The 20,510-nt window shown below is 44.5% G+C and overlaps 1 protein-coding gene across 9 annotated transcripts in view; it reads right to left on the bottom strand.

Annotated features, from left to right (window-relative positions):
- The window catches only part of MTA3 (metastasis associated 1 family member 3), a 180,495-nt gene extending 160,238 nt beyond the window's left edge, over positions 1-20,257 (bottom strand). For 6 of the 9 annotated variants that reach the window (XR_010136144.1, XM_024241870.3, XM_024241869.3 and 3 more), the window contains exons 1-3: positions 20,158-20,257; positions 18,430-18,497; positions 9,535-9,628 (exon numbers count right to left, since the gene is read on the bottom strand). Coding sequence is in view for 8 of the 9 variants with exons in the window: in XM_024241870.3 (XP_024097638.1) it covers positions 9,535-9,628; positions 18,430-18,497; positions 20,158-20,185 (190 nt within the window). In the remaining variant the exon portion in view is untranslated. 9 annotated transcript variants of the gene reach the window in all.
- Positions 20,258-20,510: the final 253 nt, after the last annotated feature.

Below are 20,510 nucleotides of genomic sequence, written 5' to 3' on the forward strand. Positions count from 1 at the left end.
ACCTATAGGGATAGGTGAATAGTAAGAAGTATAATTAATCTTTTGCTAGGTCTCAGTAAAACCTTTTTACTTTGCTTCTCAGAAAACGAGAACGCAAAGGACCCTAATGACTTGTTAAAAAACCTAAATCTCTTCCATGTCTGCTGGTTTCAAATTATCTGCTTCTAGCAAAACTGAAAGAGGACCTAATTGAATTGTCAGCTGCTAAATCATTAAAAATCCTTTATTGTCAATGACTGCTATATGCTTTTTCAAACACAGTTGAGAAGAACAAAGAACTGAGACCCTTATAAGCTCTAAGGGCAGAGATTTCGGTAGCTTTGTTCACCACTCATCACCAGTACTTAGTAGAATGTCCAGTACACAGCAGGAGCTCAAAATACATTTGGTAAATGAATACATAAGTCAAACTCCACCATTCTGATCTACTTACTTACATGTTAAAATTTTGTTAGAATCTACATGTATATAAATCAAATATGAGGAACAGAATGAAAGCTAAACCTGTCTCATTCTAGCAATGAGGTATATTATTTCAAGGATTCATTAAGCTAACTGGAGTGAGAGGAAGCCCCACTAAGCTTAAGACTTCCTATGAAAATGTCACACTTTTAGTTTTACTAATTATCAAAAATTTTACAATGTATACTATTATTATAAAAATCCAAAGAAAAATGTTAAGACTCTGAGCCTTATGAACTCAGAAAATGTAAATAGTTTTACATTTTAATTTACATATGCATTTCTGTTGCAGTGATTCATAAGATGATTAGTACAATTTGCAAGCATAAAAAACATTAGGTTAGTACACCAGGCACACCTGTAACCCCAGCACCTTAGGAGGCCAAGGTGGGCAGATCACTTGAGGCCAGGAGTTTAAGACCAATCTGGCCAACATAGCAAAAACCCATCTCTACAAAAAATGCAAAAATTAGCTGGGTGTGGTGGGGCATGCCTGTGATCCCAGCTACTCGGGTGGCCGAAGCAGGAGAATCACTTGAATCCCTACCTCGAGGCAGCGGTTTCAGTGAGCTGAGACTGTGCCACTACACTCCAGCCTGGGTGACAGAGTCAAACTGTCTCAAAAAAACAAACAAATAAATGAATAAATAAAGGAAGGGAAAATTGAGAGAAAAAAACAGAAAAAAACATTCTAATCTGCTACCATTTTTGGAAAAAAAAAAAAAAGTTGCAGAGGAAAGAACGTGTGTATACATTTTTGTATGTATTTTCTTTCATACACAAGAATTCTCACTGGAAAAGACACCAGAAGCTAGTAATAATAATGACTTGTCAGGGAGAACTGGGTTTTGGGGGGTCCTGATATAGGGAGTTTTTACACTAAATACATTTTTGTATCTTTTCAATGTTTGCTCATTCAAATGTTAACTTATATTTTGGGAGGCAGGGTCTTGTTCTGTCACTCAGGCTGGAGTGCAGTGGCGCAATCACGGCTTACTGCAGCCTCAACCTCCAGCGATCTGTATTAATGTTTTATTTTTTATTTTACTTTTTTATTTGAGATAGAGTCTCAGTGTGTCACCCAGGCTGGAGGGCAGTGACACGATCTTGGCTCACTGCAACCTCTGCCTCCTGGATTCAAGGCATTCTCCTGCCTCAGCCTCCTGAGTAGCTAGGATCACAGGCGCCTGCCACCACGCCTGACTAATTTTTGCATTTTTTTTTTTTTTTTTTTTTGAGATGGAGTCTCGCTCTGTCAACAGGCTGGAGTGCAGTGGCATGATCTCAGCTCACTGCAACCTCCACCTCCCGGGTTCAAGCAATTCTCTTGCCTCAGCCTCCTGAGTAGCTGGGACTATAGGCACATGCCACCATACCCAGCTAATTTTTGTATTTTTAGTAGATACGAGGTTTCACCATGTTGGCCTGGATGGTCTCGATCTTCTGACCTCATGATCCGCCCACCTCAGCCTCCCAAAGTGCTGGGATTACAGGCGTGAGCCACCATGCCCAGCCAATTTTTGTATTTTTCCTAGAGATGGGTTTTTGCCATGTTGGTCCTGGCCTCAAGTGATCTACCCATCTCGTGCCCCCAAAGTGCTAGAAGCCAAAGTGCTGGGAGCCACGGTGCCCAGCCAACGATGTGTGTGTGTGTGTGTGTGTGTGTGTGTGTGTGTGTGTGTATGTGTTTTCCTTCCTTCTTTGTACCAGTTTTCTGAAATTTCCTTTTTTTTTTTTTGACTTTTAGATATGAGGTCTCGCTGTGTTGCCCAGGCTAGTCTCCAACTCCTGGACTCAAGTGGTCCTCCTGCCTTGGCCTCCAAAAGTGCTTGGATTACAGGCGTAAGCCACTGCCCCTGGCCTAAATTTTCTTTCTTTTTTTTTTTTTTTTTTGAGACGGAGTTTCGCTCCTGTTGCCCAGGCTGGCGTGCAATGGTACAATCTCAGCTCACTACAACCTCCACCTTCCGGGTTCAAGCAATTCTGCCTCAGCCTCCCAAGCAGCTGGAATTACAGGCGTGTGCCGCCATGCCCAGTTAATTTTGCATTCTTAGTAGACACAGGGTTTCACCATGTTGGTCAGGCCGAACTCCTGACCTCCAGTGATCCACCCGCCTCGGCCTCCCAAAGTGCTGGGATTAGAGGCGTGAGCCACTGCACCTGGCACTAAATTTTCTTTTTATTTGTCAGGAAGTTATTCATCTTGTTTATAAATTTTTTTTTTTTTTTTTTTAAAGAGACACAGGTGTCACTCTATTGCCCAGGCTGGAAGGCAATTGCTCAATCATAGCTCATTCCAACGTTGAGATACTGGACTCAAGTGATTCTCCTATCTCACCCTCCTTTGTAGGTAGAACTGTAATTATATATAACCAAATAAATAAAATAAAATACAGGATGGGGCCACGCAAAGTGGCTCATGCCTCTAATCCGAGCACTTTGGGAGGCCAAGGCAGGTGGATCACTTGAGGTCAGAAGTTCGAGACCATCCTGGCCAACACGGCGAAACTCAGTCTCTACAAAAATACAAAAATTAACCAGGCATGGTGGCGCGCACCTGTAGTTCCAGCTACTCAGAAGGCTGAGGCAGGCGAATCACTTGAACCCATGAGGCAGAGGTTGCAGTGAGCCGAAATTGCACCACTGCACTCCAGCCTGGGCGACAGAGTGAGACTGTCTCAAAAAAAAAAAAAAAAAAAAAAAAAAGAAAGAAAAAAAGAATCTTCATTTGGTCTTTTATATTGTTACTGAACTCAACTTATGATGTTTTCCTTTTTAATAATTTCCCCTTTTCAGCCAGGCGCGGTGGCTCACACCTGTAATCCCAGCACTTTGGGAGGCCGAGGTGGGCAGACCACCTGAGGCTGGGAGTTCGAGACCACCCTGACCAACATGGAGACACCCCGTCTCTACTAAAAATACAAAATTAGCCGGGTGTGGTGGCACACGCCTGTAATCCCAGCTGCTCGGGAGGCTGGGGCAGGGAATTGCTTGAACCCAGGAGGCGGAGGTTGCGGTGAGCCGGAGATCGCGCCATTGCGCTCCAGCCTGGGCAACAAGAGCGAAACTCCATCTCAAAAAATAATTATTATTACTATTTAATTATTATGTAATCAAAGCTACTCGGGAGGCTGAGACAGGAGAATCGCTTGAACCCAGGAGGTGGAGGTTGCAGTGAGCCAAGATTGTGCCACTGCACTCAAGCCTAGGCGACAGAGCGAGACTCTGTCTCAAAAAAAAAAAAAAAAAAATCTTATGGCTTCTGGACTTACTTTCTAGGTCTCTTAATCCATTCTTTTTCCCCCAAGAGAAAGGGTCTCCCTTTGTCACCCAGGGTGGAGTGCAAACACACCCAGGGTGTGGCGTGAACACAGCTCACTGCAGCCTCAATCTCCTGGGCTCAAGCAATCCTCCTGCCTCAGTCTCCTGAGTAACTGGGACCAGAGCTGTGTGCCACCACACCCAGCTAATCTTTTCTTTTTGTTGTTGTTGAAATGGGGTATTCCTGTGCTGTCCAGCCTGGTATCTAATTCCTGGGCTCATGGAATCATCCTGCCTCAGCCTCCCAAAGTGCTGGCTTTATGTAATTTTTTATTCAACTATGGGCAACAGAGCTAGACTCCGTCCCCCCCCCCAAAAAAAAAATACACTGAAGTCTCCAACTTACTATTAAATGGTTCAGAAAATAATATATGTATGTTTGCATTATATACAGAATGATAAAGCCAATAGGGCAAAATGTTAGCAACTCTTGAATCTGAGTAAATGGCATGGAGAGTTCCTTATACACTTGGACGCTTTAAGTTTGAAAGACATTATGACCTTTTAGAAGTAAGTACTGAAATATTTACAGATAAAAAGGTAAGGCTTCTTTGACATGCTTCAAAATAAGGGCTAGCGAGTAGGGGTCTAGATGAATCACAATTGATCATGTGTGGATTACTGTTAACACACAGTGATGGAAACACCAGGCATACTGTATTCTTCTCTGCTTGTACATGATGAAAAGTTTTCTGTAATAAAAAGTTTGTTTTTTTTTAAGAGTCCATAAGCTGGGCACAGTGGCTCACACCTGTAATCCAGCACTTTGGGAGGCAGAGGTGGGCGGATCAGCTGAGGTAGGGAGTTCGAGACCAGCCTGACCAATACAGAGAAACCCCGTCTCTACTAAAAATATAAAATTAATCGGGCATGGTGGCGCATGCCTGTACTTCCAACTACTCAGGGGGTTGAGGCAGGAGAATCGCTTGAACCTGGGAAGTGGAGGTTACGTTGAGCTGAGATCACACGCCACTGCACTCCAGCCTGGGCAAAAAGAGCGAAACTCCATCTCAAAAAAAAAAAAAAATTAGAGTCCATAATGGCCAGGCGCAGTGGCTCACACCTGTAATCATGGCACTTTGGGAGGCCAAGGCAGGAGGATCACTGGAGAGCCCAGGAGTTGGAGACCAGCCTGGCCAACATGGCAAAACCTCATCTCTATTAAAAATGCAAAAATTAGCCAGGCGTGGTGGCATGCGCCTGTACTCTCAGCTATTCGGGAGGCTGAGGCATGAGAATTGCTTGAGACAAGATTGTGCCACTGCACTCCAGCCTGGGCAATAGAGCAAGACTCTATTTCAAAAAATAAAAAAGAGTCCATAATGAGAAGAGTTTTTTAAATGGAAAAACTAAAGTTCGGGAAAATTAAGTGGCATCCACACTCAGGACTCCAGTTTTGAACTCATTCTAATAACACTTTCTCCATTAATCCTCCCTAAAAAACTCCTCATAAAACATGAATTCTTCAGACAACTTTATGTGCTCTCTGCACCTGATGTTTTAGTCAATATCAACAGAAATACAGTAAGATACGTCTAACTCCACCATTCCCAGATATATAGTTGCCTCTGAAAGTAAAATCAACAAATAATGTACATAGAAGTAATCCTTCTAAACAGATAAATATACATAGAAGTAATCCACCCATAGGGATAAACTACAAATTGCTGGGTAGGTAGAAAACAAACCATCTGACATTTATTACACACCCATTATGAGTTGTTCCTTACGTCATAATCCTCACATCAATATGGGTGTCATTTTTCTCCCCGTTTTTTGGTGGTAAAATATATCTATAACATAAAATGAAGTAATTTCCCTACTATTTTACAGATGAGAAAAAATGGAAATCACTAAGAAGTTATGAAATTTTCCTATTGCAAGCAGTAAAACAGCCAACCAGAATCTGAACCCAGGTCTTTCTTTAAAATGTGTGGTGAGGGTGGGAAGCAGAAGGGGAAAAAAATGAAAGAAAAAATGCGTGATGACTACTACATGATTTGCTCGATGCTAAGTTCCCTAAAATTTATTTTCTACGAGTTAATACCAGCAGGCTAATCAATTATGAAGAAATTAATTTTCTACATACCCAATCCTAAAATAGACAGGACCAAGATGCTGCCATGCTGAGACTCTCCAGTCAGCAGATGGTCTACCAACAGTGAGCAGACCCCCTAAAAATCATTTCCTCTCACTACTTTTGCAGCAATAATTTTTTTTAAAATAGAGTCAGGGTCTTGCTAAGTTGGCCAGGCTGATCTCGAACTCCTACCCTCAAGCAATCCTCCCAACTTGGCCTCCCTAAATGGTGAGATTACAAGCATGAGCCACCACTCCTGGCCAAGATATTGCTTTTTAGAATGACATACTAATCAGGTATTTTGGTTATAGCAAAAATCTATAAATTTAATGTATTAAAGTATATATGCAAACTTGTTTAGATTTTATTCACCATTTACAACATAAACTTAAAAAAGGTAAAATATCTCAGGCCGGGCGCAGTGGCTCACGCCTGTAATCCCAGCACTTTGGGAGGCCAAGGCAGGCAGATCACGAGGTCAGGAGATCGAGACCATCCTGGCTAACACGGTGAAACCTCGTATCTACTGAAAATACAAAAAAATTAGCCGGGCGTGGTGGCGGGCGCCTGTAGTCCCAGCTTCTCGGGAGGCTGAGGCAGGAGAATGGCGTGAACCTGGGAGGCGGAGCTTGCAGTGAGCCGAGATCGCGCCACTGCACTCCAGCCTGGGCGACACAGCAAGACTCCATCTCAAAAAAAAAAGATAAAATATCTCATATTGCTGGCCACGGTGGCTCATGCCTGTAATCCCACCATTTTGAAAGGCAGAGGCGGGCAGATCACCTGAGGTTGGGAGTTTGAGACCAGCCTATCCCGTCTCTACTAAAAATACAAAATTTGCCAGGCATAGTGGCACATGCCTGTAATCCCAGCTACTGGGGACGCTGAGGCAGGAGAATCACTTGATTTGGGAGGTGGAGGTTGCAGTGAGCCAAGATCGTGCCACTGCACTCCAGCCTGGGCAACAAGAGCAAAACTCTGTCTCTAAATAAATAAATAAAATAATAAAATACTTTTTAAAATCTCATTTATGTTCATATACTTTGGATTTAATCATGCTTGTAATCTAGCTTCTAAGGTTGTTGCTAGTTGGGTGTGGTGCCTCACACCTGTAATCCCAACATTTTGGGAGGCCGAGGTCGGAGGACTGCTTGAGGCCAAGAGTTTGAGACCAACCCTGGCAACATAACAAGACCCCATTTCTACCAAAAAAAAAAATGTTTTTTAATTAGCTAGGCATGGTGGGATGCACCTGTACTCCCAGCTTCTCTAAAGGCTGAGGCAGGAAGATCCTTTGAGCCAAGGCTTGATTCAAGGCTGCAGTGAGCTATGATCCTGCCACTGCACTCCAGCCTGGGCAAGAGAGCAAGACCTTGTCTCCAAAAAAAAAAAAAAAAAAAAGCATAAAGGGAGAAAAAAAAAAAAAGCAATTTGGGACCAGGCATGGTGACTCACACCTGTAATCCCAGCACTTTGTGAGGATCCCTTGAGGCTAGGAGTTCAACACCAGCCTGGTGCTTTTAAAGCAATATTTTGTTCTCATTATCAGTAGCAAATGTGAAGCCTTGATATGTTGAATATATAATTTGTAAACATGTCAGAACTCATATCATAATGAATACTTTTTTCTTTTACATGTCAGCAATTAATTGAAATAATGAACACTTTCTGTACAGAAACAGAAAAACACTATGAACTACAGGAGAAAATACAGTAAGAATTTAACTTATGAGACAACTAACTTGCCTGGCTAAACCGATGACACAGTGGGGCAACGACTCTCAAGCAAACTCAGAACAAACCTATGCAAACAGCAGCCTTCCTTACACCCATACCAGAACATTTCAAAAGCTTCAGCGTCCTCAAGACCATAGTGATTATAAATCAAAGTATCAAACTGGCCGGGCGGGGTGGCTCACACCTGTAATCCCAGCACTTCCAAGGTGGGCGGATCACTTGAGGTCAGGAGTTCAACACCAGCCTGGCCAACATGGTGAATTTTTTTGTCTCTACTAAATAATTTTTGTCTCTACTAAAAGTACAAAAATTAGCTGGGCATGGTGGTGCATGCCTGTAATCCCAGCTACTCGGGAGGCTGAGGCAGGAGAATTGCTTGAAGTTGGGAAGCAGAGGTTACAGTGAGCTGAGATCATGTTATTGCACTGTAATCCCAGCACTTTGGGAGGCTGAAGTGAGCGGATCATGAGGTCTGGAGTTCCAGACCAGCCTGACCAACATGGTGAAACCCCGTCTCTGCTAAAAATACAAAAATTAGCTAGGTGTGGTGGCACCCACCTGTAATCCCAGCTACCTGGGAGGCTGAGGCAGGAGAATCGCCTGAATCCAGAAGGTGGAGGTTGCAGTGAGCCAAGATGGCACCACTGCACTCCAGCCTGGGTGACAGAGCAAGACTCAATCTCAAAATAAATAAATAAATAAATTAATTAATTAATTAAATTAAATTAAATAATAAAACCTGCACATCCTGCACATGTACCCCTGAATTGGAAAGATGGGGGGGAAAATGTGGCTGGGCATGGTGGCTCACACCAATAATCCCAGCACTTTGGAAAGCCGAGGCAGGAGGATCACTTGAGCCTTTGGAAAGCCAAGGCAGGAGGATCACTTGAGCCCAAGAGTTCCAGACCAGCCTGAGAAACATAGGGAGACTCTATCTCTAACACGTTTTTTTTTAAATTAGCCTAGTGTCGTGACACACACCTGTGGACCTACCTACTCTGGAGGCTGAGGTGGGGGTATTGCTTGAGCCTGGGACGTCGAGGCTGCAGTGAGCCATGATTGTGTCACTGCACTCTCCAGCCTGGGCAACAGAGCAAGACCTAGCCCCTTCGCCAAAAACACTAAGTATTATTCAGTTGTTTTAGCGGGGAGAAAACATCCTTCAAAACAGTGAAGTATAAATTTCCTCCTATCTGTATCCTCACAAAACCACCAATGGGCCAGGCCCAGTACCTCATGCATGTAATCCCAGCTCTTTGAGAGGCCAAGGTGAGAGATTACTTGAGGCCTAGGGTTCAAGACCAGCCTGGGCAACATAGCAAGACTCCATCTCTATTCAGAAGAAAAATCCACCACTGAAAACAGGAGATGGCAAGACACTGCCCAGATCCTTTGCTAAAGCCTATTTACAAAGGCTTCTATGTCAACATTTTCACCAATTAATGAATGTGATGCAACCTAAAAAACCATATACTAGGCCAGGCCTGGTAGCTCACATCTGTAATCCCAGCACTTTGCAAGGATGAGGCAGGAGGCTCACTTGAGCCCGTGATTTTGAGGCTGCAGTGAGCCATGATCACACCACTGCATCCAGCCTAGGTGACAGAGCAAACTTTGTCTCCGAAAAAAAATATATATATACATATATATATGTATGTATATATATACATATATATTTATACATATATATTTATATATATACATATATATTTATATATATATAAAATTACATACACACATATATACACATATACACTAAAACCAAACACCAGTGTTTGGTTTCAGTTAGTATCACTTATTTTACTCCCATCAAAACTACAAAGAAGATAAATGGACAAGCAAAAGGCTTCAGGTAAGAAAAAGCATGTTTCCACCTCATCATAAAAAACACAAGACTTAAACATTTTTTTAATCAGAGAAAAACAACTTACTAGCATGCTTATCTGCGAGCATTATAAGTGTGTTGGAAATATCACGTCGTCTATAAAAGCATACTACTTTTGCTTCCACGTTGCCACTTGCAGTCTAAGAGATAAGAAAAATAAAAGTCATTTGTACTGAATATTAGAGTCAAATAATTTATAAAACGAAACTAGATACAGCACAATTATATGATCATGCTCATTAACACTGGTGCCAACCACAACTGCAGGATAACCACAGAGCTAAAAAATTCAAATAAGGATGAACAACATTTGTTCTGCTTCCAAGCACAACTGGAATGTCAAACATATAATAACACTGGCATTAATTAAACTAAACTGATTAGACTGCTTTAATGATTAAAGCCAGACATAGTTAACACTGATTAGCTTTAAGAAACTAATCCCCCCACTGCTTCAATTAACTAGCGTTAAAAAAAAAAAAAAAGAAAGAAAAAGAAACTAATCCCCCCAATTTTTAAAGCCACAACTGACGGAAATAATTTATTTCAGTCATTTAAACACACCTCGTCCAAACCCATTCCCAGAAAGCACTAGCTAAGTGTAAAATCACCAAGCCCTCCCCTAAGTATCCCATGTTCCATGGACAGTGAAGCTCTGCAGGTGGGAAGCAGCCATCATGCAGAACAGACCAGTTGACCTGGAAAAGCATTCTCTAGCCCAAGGAAGTCTACGAATCTCTAAGAGTCAATACTCTAAGCAGTACTTAGTTTACCTTCACATCTAAAAATATTAAAAACCTTGAGTTATGAACACTGAAACTCTCATTTCTTTTTGGCTACAGTCTACAATGCAATCAATATTCAGTTAGGTTCTTCCAAAGTATGATGGCTTCAAAAAAAAATTCAGTTATGCTGTCATTTACTGCAGCTGGGGCCCAGGCTCCTGCTCTCCTATTCTCTAGAATTCTGAGAGCTCTCAAGAAGGTCAATCATTCATTACAAAGTTCCCTGTAAAAACACACAGATTATAATAAAATGCTATTGTGATTTCCATTTTCAAACAAATGTGAGAACAAATTTTCAGAAATTTCTCTGGTCTTACAGATATACTCAAATACAAAGAAGAATATAAGTGTGACAGTAAATTTGTCAATTTTACGAAGTTCAGCAGCAGTATTTTAGATTAAGAAATAGTCCTGTGGAAACAGTGCCCCTTAAAACTGAAATCATATTAAATTTCTTTTTTTTTTTTTTTTTTTTTTTTCTTTTATTATTATTATTATTATACTTTAGGTTTTATGGTACATGTGCCCAATGTGCAGGTAAGTTACATATGTATACATGTGCCATGCTGGTGCACTGCACCCATCATATTAAATTTCTAACCAAAGTGCTTCTATTTTTCATAATATTGTGATCAAACACATTCTCCAGAAGTAATGATCCAGCAATCTGCTAAATGAACAGGCCAAGATTTCCATGTAAATAAAATAAAATCTATCAATGACTTCAAATATAAGCTTTTAGTCATTTCTGTCTTCTTGAGATATGCCTTGAAATTGTTGCTTTGGATTTTCAATGTGATTTTTGTCTCTTCTTGAGACATTAAAAATCCAGGCCAGGTGTGGTGGCTCATGCCTGTAATCCCAACACTTTGGGAGTCCAAGGTGGGCAGATCACGAGGTCAGGAGTTCTAGACCAGCCTGGCCAACATAGTAAAACCCCGTCTCTACCAAAAATACAAAAATTAGCCGGGTGTGGTGGCACACACCTGTAGTCCCAGCTACTCGGGAGGCTGAGGCAGGAGAATCGCTTGAACCTGAGAGGTGGAGGTTGCAGTGAGCCAAGACCACACCACTGCACTCCAGCCTGGGTGACAGAGTGACAATACGTCTCAAAAAAAAAAAAAAAAAAATCCAAATCAACAGTTTCGAGGCATATTTTTTTCTGCCTCACTAGTGAGTTCCTCCAATAGGGATGCTACACAAAGCTAATTAAATTCTTATTTAAACCTGCTTAGGGGGCGGGGAGCATAGTTCAAAATAGTCTCTTCTTGACCATGCACTCACTTGGCTACTAGGTAGCTTACAGCTACCATATTCCTCTTCCCCTCTACAAACACACCCTCTCCAGCATTCTTCTGAAGCATGGTTACTCATGGGTCTACAGTCCAGTGCCAGTCTGCAACTGTTAATGGCATTTAATGAAGTAAGTACAGGGTTTGAGACTAAGTGCATTACAGCAATTAAGAGTTCATTTATATATATACATATATATATACACACACACACACACACTTTTTTTTTTTTTTTTTTTTTTTAGATGGAGTACTGTTCTGTTGCCAGGCTTGAGTGCAGTGGCGCAATATCGGCTCACTGCAACCTCCGACTCCCTGGTTCAAGCGATCTTCCTGCCTCAGCCTCCCAAGTAGCCTTTTTTTCCTAGCTTATCAATCAGAACAAAGTAAGTATTTTCAGTTTAGAGGTGGTTTTGTTTTGGTTTTTTTGTTTGTTTGTTGAGATGGAGTTTCACTGTTGCCCAGGCTGGAGTGCAATGGCACGATCTCAGCTCACTGCAACTTCCACCTCATGGGTTCAAGCGATTCTCCTGCCTCAGCCTCCCGAGCAGCTGGGATTACAGGCATGCGCCACCACTCCCGGCTAATTTTGTACTTTTAGTAGAGATAGGGTTTCACCACATTGACCAGGCTGGTCTCAAACTCCTGTCAGGTGATCCCCCCACCTCGGCCTCCCAAAGTCCTGGGATTACAGGTGTGAGCCACTGCATCTGGCCTTGTTTTGGTTTTTTTCAGAGATGGGGGGTCTTATTATGTTGCACAGGCTGGTCTCAAACCCCCAGGCTCAAGCAATCCTCCTGCCTCAGCCTCTCAAGCAGCTGGGACTACAGGCCTGAGCCACCATGCCTGTCTTCAAGTACTTTTAAATCATTATTTGGATTTTCCCATCATGTTAACTTTCCCTACCTAGCCAATTTCAACTCTGATCTTCCCAGGGCCTTTATCTAGAACACTCCCGTGGCCTCTCTTCCCATGGTTCCCTCTTCCTCATTCTTTAGGCCTCAACTTCAATGTCCTGTCCCACCCTACCTAAAGGAAATGACCTGTCATTCTCTACGTTAAGGTTCTTGCCTTCTTAGAAGTTAATACAATTCATTACTATTACTATTTTCTTTATGCCCGTCAACTTGTCTCTCCGGGTGTCTCCCTCATGAGAATGTAGACCCTGTATGGGTAGAGACCATGTCCATCTTGTTCACATTCTATCTCTGAGCCTAGCATAGTGCCTGGTACATAACAGGTACTCAATAATATTTGCTTAATGAATTATCTAAAATAAGATGTCTTTTTCACATCCCTTCAGAAACAAAGACCCTATGTAAATATTTCAATTAGCCATTCAAACTACCATTTTGTGAAATTACAAAGAATCCCATCTCTCACAACACAACCCCAGCCCTGGAGACTCACTACTACATGGATGACTCTGTGCTGACAACAGGTAGGGGGAGGGAGGAGGTGAGGATGGAGGAGGTGGGCATTTCAGAAGTGAATGGCAATTAAATGATAAAGGAGTGTGAAATAAGCTATGTTCACCTAGATGTGCAACCCAATCATTTAGCTACTATGTGCCTCAAGAAAACAATGCATGATTTAGCTACCTTAAGGTGTAAGGTTCTGTGAGGCTCAAAAGGGTAACAAATGTGAATCCTGGGTTAGGTTTCCAGAGCACCATGCTGTGACATTTCTAAACTTAGCACAGCTACAATTTTACTTTCACTTGTGGGACTATATGGTTGATGTCTGTCTCTGCTAGACCTGTTTTTTATCACCCTTGCATTCTCACTGTCTAAAAGTACCTGGCTGGTAGAAGGTCCTCAATTTTATTTGTAAAATGAATGAATCAAAGCAGTTGGTAAATATTAAAGCTATGTACGTATAAGCATTAACATCAGACATTTCAGAAATTAATTAATTCAGCAAGTATTTAGTGAATGCCTTTAACTATGTGCCAGCCACTATTCTAAGGCACTCAGAATGCACAACTGGACAAAACAGAAAAGATCACTACAGCTGACACTCTAGGAAGACAGGTAATGAAAATAAACACAGTAAGTATATTTGGAGGTGATAAATGATATGGAAAAAAGAGCAAGGGGTGAGGGGTAGGATGGACACAAATAAACGGTCCTCCTAAGGTGGTTGCAGGGAGAAACAGCGAAGAGCCCACTGTGCTTTGTGCCAAGTAAGCAAGGCAGAGCTCCCACCTGCTTTTAGCGAAAGTGGAGGTCAGAGAGAGGCAGTGACAGCCAAAGAATATAGGGTCTCATAGGTCGAGATTTCTATTTCAATCTAATTAACTTTCTAATTAAACTGATATGGTAGATAGTTTGGAGTTGTCTCAATTCTTATACCTTACATCAATAACATAAAAGATCAGAATCACATGCCAACAGTTCCCATCCACAGACTGATCAAAACTTGAGGCCATTCTCTTCATTTGGTGGTCTCAAAGACTAAGTAATTTTTTTTTAATGCAAAGGCAGCCAGCTTGTAATCCCAGTGCTTTGAGAGACCAAGATGGGGGACTGCTTGAGGCCAGGAGTTCTAGATCAGCCTGGGCAACATAGCGAGACTCCATCTCTACAAAAAGTTTAAACATTAGGCCGGGTGCAGTGGTTCACGCCTGTAATCTCAGCACTTTGGGAGGCCAAGGCGGGTGGATCACTTGATGTCAGGAGTTCAAGACCAGCCTGGCCAACATGGTGAAACTCCGTCTTCACTAAAAATACAAAAAAATTAGCTGGGTGTGGTGGCGGGCACCTGTAATCCCAGCTACTTGGGAGGCTGAGGGAGGAGAATCCCTTGAACCCGGGAGGAGGAGGCTGCAGTGAGCCGGGATCTATGCTACTGCACTCCAGCCTGGGTGACAACTAACATAGGCAAATGCAGTAGCACAGTTATTTTGAGAAAAGGAGGCCGGACATGGTGGCTCACACCTGTAATCCCAGCACTTTGGGAGGCCGAGGTGGTGGATCACCTGAGGTCGGGAGTTTGAGACCAGCCTGACCAACATGGAGAAACCCCGTCTCTGCTAAAAATTAGCCAGGCTTGGTGGTGTATGCCTGTAATCCAACTGCTCAGGAGGCTGAGGCAGGAGAATCACTTGAACCCAGGAGGCAGAGGTTGTGGTGAGAGAAGATTGCACCATCGTACTCCAGCCTGGGCAAGAACAGCAAAACTCCATCTCAAAAAAAAAAAAAAGCTGGGCGCGGTGGCTCACGCCTGTAATCCTAGCACTTTGGGACGCCGAGGCAGGCGGATCATGAGGTCAGGAGATCGAGACCATCCTGGCTAACACGGTGAAACCCCATCTCTACTAAATAAATAAATAAATAAATAAATAAATAAATAGCCAGGAGTAGTGGCAGGCTCCTGTAGTCCCAGCTACTTGGGAGGCTGAGGCAGGAGAATGGTGTGAACCCGGAAGGCGGAGTTTGCAGTGAGCTGAGATCGCGCCACTGCACTCTAGCCTGGGAGACAGAGCGAGACTCCATCTCAAAAAACAGAAAGAAAGAAAGAAAGAAAGAAAGAAAGAAAGAAAGAAAGAAAGAAAATGCCGGCGCAGTGGCTCACGCCTGTAATCTCAGCACTTTGGGAGGCCAAGGCGGGTGGATCACCTGAGGTCAGGAGTTTGAGACCAGCCTGGCCAACATGGTGAAACCTTGTCTCTACTAAAAATACAAAAATTAGCCAGGCATGGTGTTGGGCGCCTGTAATCCCAGCTACTCAGGAGGCTGAGGCAGAAGAATTGCTTGAACCCAGGAGACAGAGGTTGCAGCGACTGGAGAACACGCCATTGTACTCCAGCCTGGGCAACAGACCAAGAATCCGTAGCAACAAAAAAAAAAAATTAGCCAGATATGGTGGTACATGCCTGTAGTCTCAGCTACTTGGGAACTGAGGCAGCAGTATTGCTTTGAGTCCAGGAGTTCAAGGTTACAGTGAGCTATAATCATACCAATGAACTCCAGCCTGGGTGACAGAGTGAGACCCTGTCTCCCTGACTCTGGAAGAAAATAAAAATAATGCAAATTCCCTGGGATATTCCCAAAACAAACCAAGGTCTCAAGGCTCTTCAAACTAGGAATGTCCTAGGTCAGGCTTGCCTTCCCAAGACAAAACTGAACAAGTTACCAGATGGCATTTTGAGGGAAAGGTAAGAGCTAGACAGACACAAAGGTTTTAACACTATGAAGTCTCATAAACCACACAACCCTCAGAGAAGTCTGGAGGAAAACAAAGCATCATTAGAAAATCGGAGGAAAACAAAACATCATTAGAAAATCTACGGTCCACGCAGCTTGACTGCTTTCTGGTACCTCCATTATAAACCCTGGCCAGGCGCAGTGGCTCACACCTGTAATCCCAGCACTTTGGGAGGCTGGGGCGGGTGGATCGCCTGAGGTCAGGAGTTCAAGGCCAGCCCGACCAACATGGTGAAACCCTGTCTCTAATAAACACAAAAAAAATAGCCAGGCATGGTGGCGCATGCCTGTAATCCCAGCGACTTGGGAGGAGGAGACAGTAGAATCGCTTGAACCTGGGAGGAAGACGTTGCAGTGAGCCAAGATTGTGCCATTGCACTCCAGTCTGGGCAACAAGAGTGAAAACTTCATCTCAAAAAATAAAAAAACAACACAAAACAAAATTTCTTCTCCTGCAATCATAAGGCTTCTGTTGTCCTAATAACCTAGGATCTCAGACAAACCTTAATGTGAAAATTTTAAATTGGGCCAAAGGTACAAAGCCACTTTATATTTATTACACCAAAACCATACTTTTTTTTTAATTTTGAGACAGTCTGTGTTACCCAGGCTGGAGTGCAGTGATGCAACCACAGCTCACTGCAGCCTTGACCTCCTGGGCCCAAGCAATCTTCCTCAGCCTCCCAAGTAACTGGGACTACAGGCATGTGCCATCATGCCCGACTCTTTTTTTTGGTAGAGATAGGGTTTCCCTATGTTACCCAGGCTAGTCTCGAACTCCTGGACTCTAAGGATCCTGAGGCCTCAGCTTTCCAAAATGTTGGGATTACAGGTGTGAGCTACCACAGACAATTTAGCCTAGTCCAGAATTTTTTTTTTTTTTTTTTTTTTTGAGACAGTCTCGCTCTGTCACCCAGGCTGGAGTGCAGTGGCGAGATCTTGGCTCACTGCAGGCTCCGCCCCCCAGGTTCATACCATTCTCCTGCCTCAGCCTCCCAAATAACTGAGATTACAGGTGCACATCACCACGCCCGGCTAATTTTTTTGTATTTTTAGTAGAGATAGGGTTTCACTATGTTAGCCAGGATAGTCTCGATCTCCTGACCTTGTGATCTGCCTGCCTCGGCCTCCCAAAGTGCTGGGATTATAGGTGTGAGCCACCGTGCCTGGCCAGCCTAGTCCAGAATTTTACAAATTCCCTTCAATTTTTTTTTTTTTTTTTTTTTTGAGACAGAGTTTCGCTCTTGTTGCCCAGGCTGGAGTGCAATGGCGTGATCTTGGCTCACTGCAAGCTACACCTCCCAGATTCAAGCAATTCTCCTGCCTCAGCCTCCCAAGTGGCTGGGATTACAGGCATGCACCAACACACTCAGCTAATTTTGTATTTTTAGTAGAGATGGGGTTTCTCCATGTTGGTCAGACTGGTCTCAAACTCCCGACCTCAGGTGATCCGCCTGCCTCGGCCTCCCAAAGTGCTGGGATTACAGGCGTGAGCCACCGCACTCGCCCAGCCAATTCCTTTCAATATTGTGTTCCCTAGCTTCTTCCTTCTAAACCTGGAAGAGGAAAATATTAATTCACTAAAAAGGGAAAAATACACATTATGACTCTAAACATAAAAAGGGTCTGAGTTACATAAGTGAGCTGCTCTTTCAGAGGCTCTAAGCAATTTGAAAATATCTGCAGACTTTTAAATATTCAGTAACAAAAAAGCAAAAGAATATTCGGAATTCAGAATCCTGCATAACTCTCTAAAATCTCAACTTTTTTTTTTTTTTGAGACAGTGTTTTGCTCTGTCACCCAGGCTAGAGTGCAGTGGCGTGATCTCAGCTCACTGCAACCTCCACCTGGATTCTCCTGCCTCAGCCTCCTGAGTAGCTGGGATTACAGGTGCATGCCACCATGCCTGGCTAATTTTTTTGTACTTTTTTAGTAGAAACGGGGTTTCACCATGTTAGCCAGGCTGGTCTTGAACTCCTGACCTCAAGTGATCCACCTGCCTTGGCCTCCCAAATTGCTGGGATTACAGGCGTGAGCCACCATGCCCAGCCTAAAATCTCAACTTTCAAAGAGTCTGGGACTGAAAGTAAAATCATCTCTTATGCGCCTTTACCCAGTTTATTTTTATTTTTATTTATTTTTATTTTTTGAGACGGAGTTTCGCTCATTGCCCAGGCTGGAGTGCAATTGCACAATCTTGGCTCACCACAACCTCTACCTCCGGGGTTCAAGCGATTCTCCTGCCTCAGCCTCCCGAGCAGCTGGGATTACAGGCATGTGCCACCTTGCCCGACTAATTTTTTTGTATTTTTAGTAGAGACAGGGTTTCTCCACGTTGGTCAGGCTGGTCTCGAGCTCTCGACCTCAGGTGATCCGCCGCCTCAGCCTCCCAAAGTGCTGAGATTACAAGCATGAGCCACTGCACCCGGCCCTATTTTTATTTTTTACATTAATTTAAAAAAAAATAGAGATAGGGTCTCACTATGTTGCACAGGCTGGTCTCCAACTCCTGGGCTCAAGCTAGCCACCTGCCAGGTCTCCCAATTTACTGGGATTGCAGGCATGAGCCCCCGCACCAGGCGACCCTTTACCCAATTACCCGTCAAGGGAACATAAATATTTTTAATATTAAAATTAAGAACACTCAATGTATACCTTGTTGAGTTCTTCTATTCTTCTTATTAGGTATGGGTTGCTGGAGGAATTCTCAAAGTAGACATAATCTGTAATTAAAGGAAGTACAGAACTTAATCTTTTCAACAGAAAGTTCAGATTTGTCAATCCTAGACTTCTTATGTTAGGCAATTCACGTTTGAAATTAAGCTCATAATTCATTCACTGGTAAAAGCAAACATAATAATGAAGCCTTAATATATCCTCTCACGTGCCTACTATTCACAGACCTTTATTTTCTTGGCATTTTCATTTCAATTAATGTTTTATCAGTTTCTCCTAGACTTCTGTCCCAATATGTCATTTCTTTAATAATAAACAAAAAAGACACCTCTTATCACTGTGTAGTCAGGGCACACTAAACATGTGTCCTCTGTATTATAACTACTTCCACATCTTTTTCCTCCAATACAATTTGCCCTGAAGGCTGCTTCTCACATAAAACTATTGACCTAAGACACATTCAGAGCATGGAGAAAGGCTTCACAGTCCAACCTACATTTCAATTACTACTTTAAAAAAAAAAAAAATCAGATGAGCAGAACAGGTAAGAGGAAGAACGCTGACAAACTTTTTCACAGTTCTACCTGGGAAGATGAGGAAAAAAGGGGGCCAGGGGGATCACTTCTAAGAGGCAAAGTGTTCCGGGGGTGATATCAGCATCCTTTTTACCCTTTTACCATATTTAATCCAGATCCATTTAATGTCTTGTGATTAAGAAATTGCTGCAGGCTTTCAACTAAAAGGATAAAATTTTTCAAGTGTGGCTTTTCCTCTCATCTAATAGGCTCGCTGGAAACTTCCCACTGTGTGTTTATCTGAAAGGCAGCTGCATTGTTATTGTCTGTCTTAGTGGCTCTTTCGCCGCTCTCTTCTGCAAAGTGGCCTCATTTAGCCAGGCCATTCCCAGCACCATCCATCAGGAGCTCGGCTAATGAGCAGAGAAGGAAGAGCCAGTCTCTCATACAAACACGCCACTTATCTGAATTATTATTTTACCAGGAAAGAGGGAGGAGGGCGTCGTGAGTAGGGAGAAAGTTTGTTTGACCTTATTTCTCTCTTCCGCAGAAGACTGGGAAGGAGGCAGGCAGCAGAGCAAACGTCCAGGCAGAGCTCAACTCCCCACCTCCGGCTGAGGTTCCCAGGTCCCACGAAGCCCCATTCGTGGGGGGCTGGACCAGAAACGAAAGGAGGGGGGCCGAGGAAGGGGAGGTGCAGGGCCCCGGCTCGCAAACAGGCCTGTCCAGCTGGGCCCCTGGCTGGGCCCCCACCGCCCCCGCCCCCACCCCAGGCTCCCACTGAGTGGGGAAGAAGCAGGAGAGGGGATGTCCCCTCATCCTCTCCAGCGCCTAGAAGCCACGCGAGAAGGCCACCTTCTCAGGGGGCTCGACGGGCCCTACCCCGATGAGGGTTTCGTGGAGGGGGGTGTCTAGTAATTCGTACCCCCAAGTAGAGGCCTGGCCCTAAACACTGGGCGGGGTGCGAGGGTGAAGGTGGCCCCGGCCCCCCGCGAGCCCCCGTGGGGTGAGGGGAGGGGAGGGGTGGGGGTGGGGGTGGGGAGTCCCGGCCCCTCTGCGGGCCCCGGCGCCCCCGCCCCCTGCGACCTCAGCCCCGGCGCCCTTGGCTCCCGGCAGTTGGCGTGCGCTCGCCCCGGCCCCCCGCTCCCGGAGCCCGCTCCCACACGGGCCGGGTCGGGCCGAGCCTGCCTACCTCCGACCCGGTACATGTTGGCCGCCATGTCCGCCCGCCCGCCCGCGGAGCCCGAGCCGAGCCCCGCCCGCCGCCGCCGCCGCCTCCTCAGCCTCAGCCTCAGCCTCGACCGCCGCTGCCGCCGCCGCCGCCGCTGCTGCCTCGCCACGGGGGGGAAGGGAGAGAAAGGAGGGGACAGGGGGAGGGGGAAGTGAAGGGGAGGGGACGCCGAGGGGTGGGGGCTGGTGCCCGCCCCCAGCGCCAGGCTAGCAAGGCCGAGTGGGCCGGGCCGGGGGAGGCCGGAGCGCTGCGGGGCCAGCGGGAATTGGTGGGGAGGGGGAGGGGAAAGGGAGTGGGAGGGAGGGTGGGGGGCT

Source organism: Pongo abelii, chromosome 12 (assembly GCF_028885655.2).
Source record: "Pongo abelii isolate AG06213 chromosome 12, NHGRI_mPonAbe1-v2.0_pri, whole genome shotgun sequence".
Lineage (NCBI taxonomy): Eukaryota > Metazoa > Chordata > Mammalia > Primates > Hominidae > Pongo > Pongo abelii.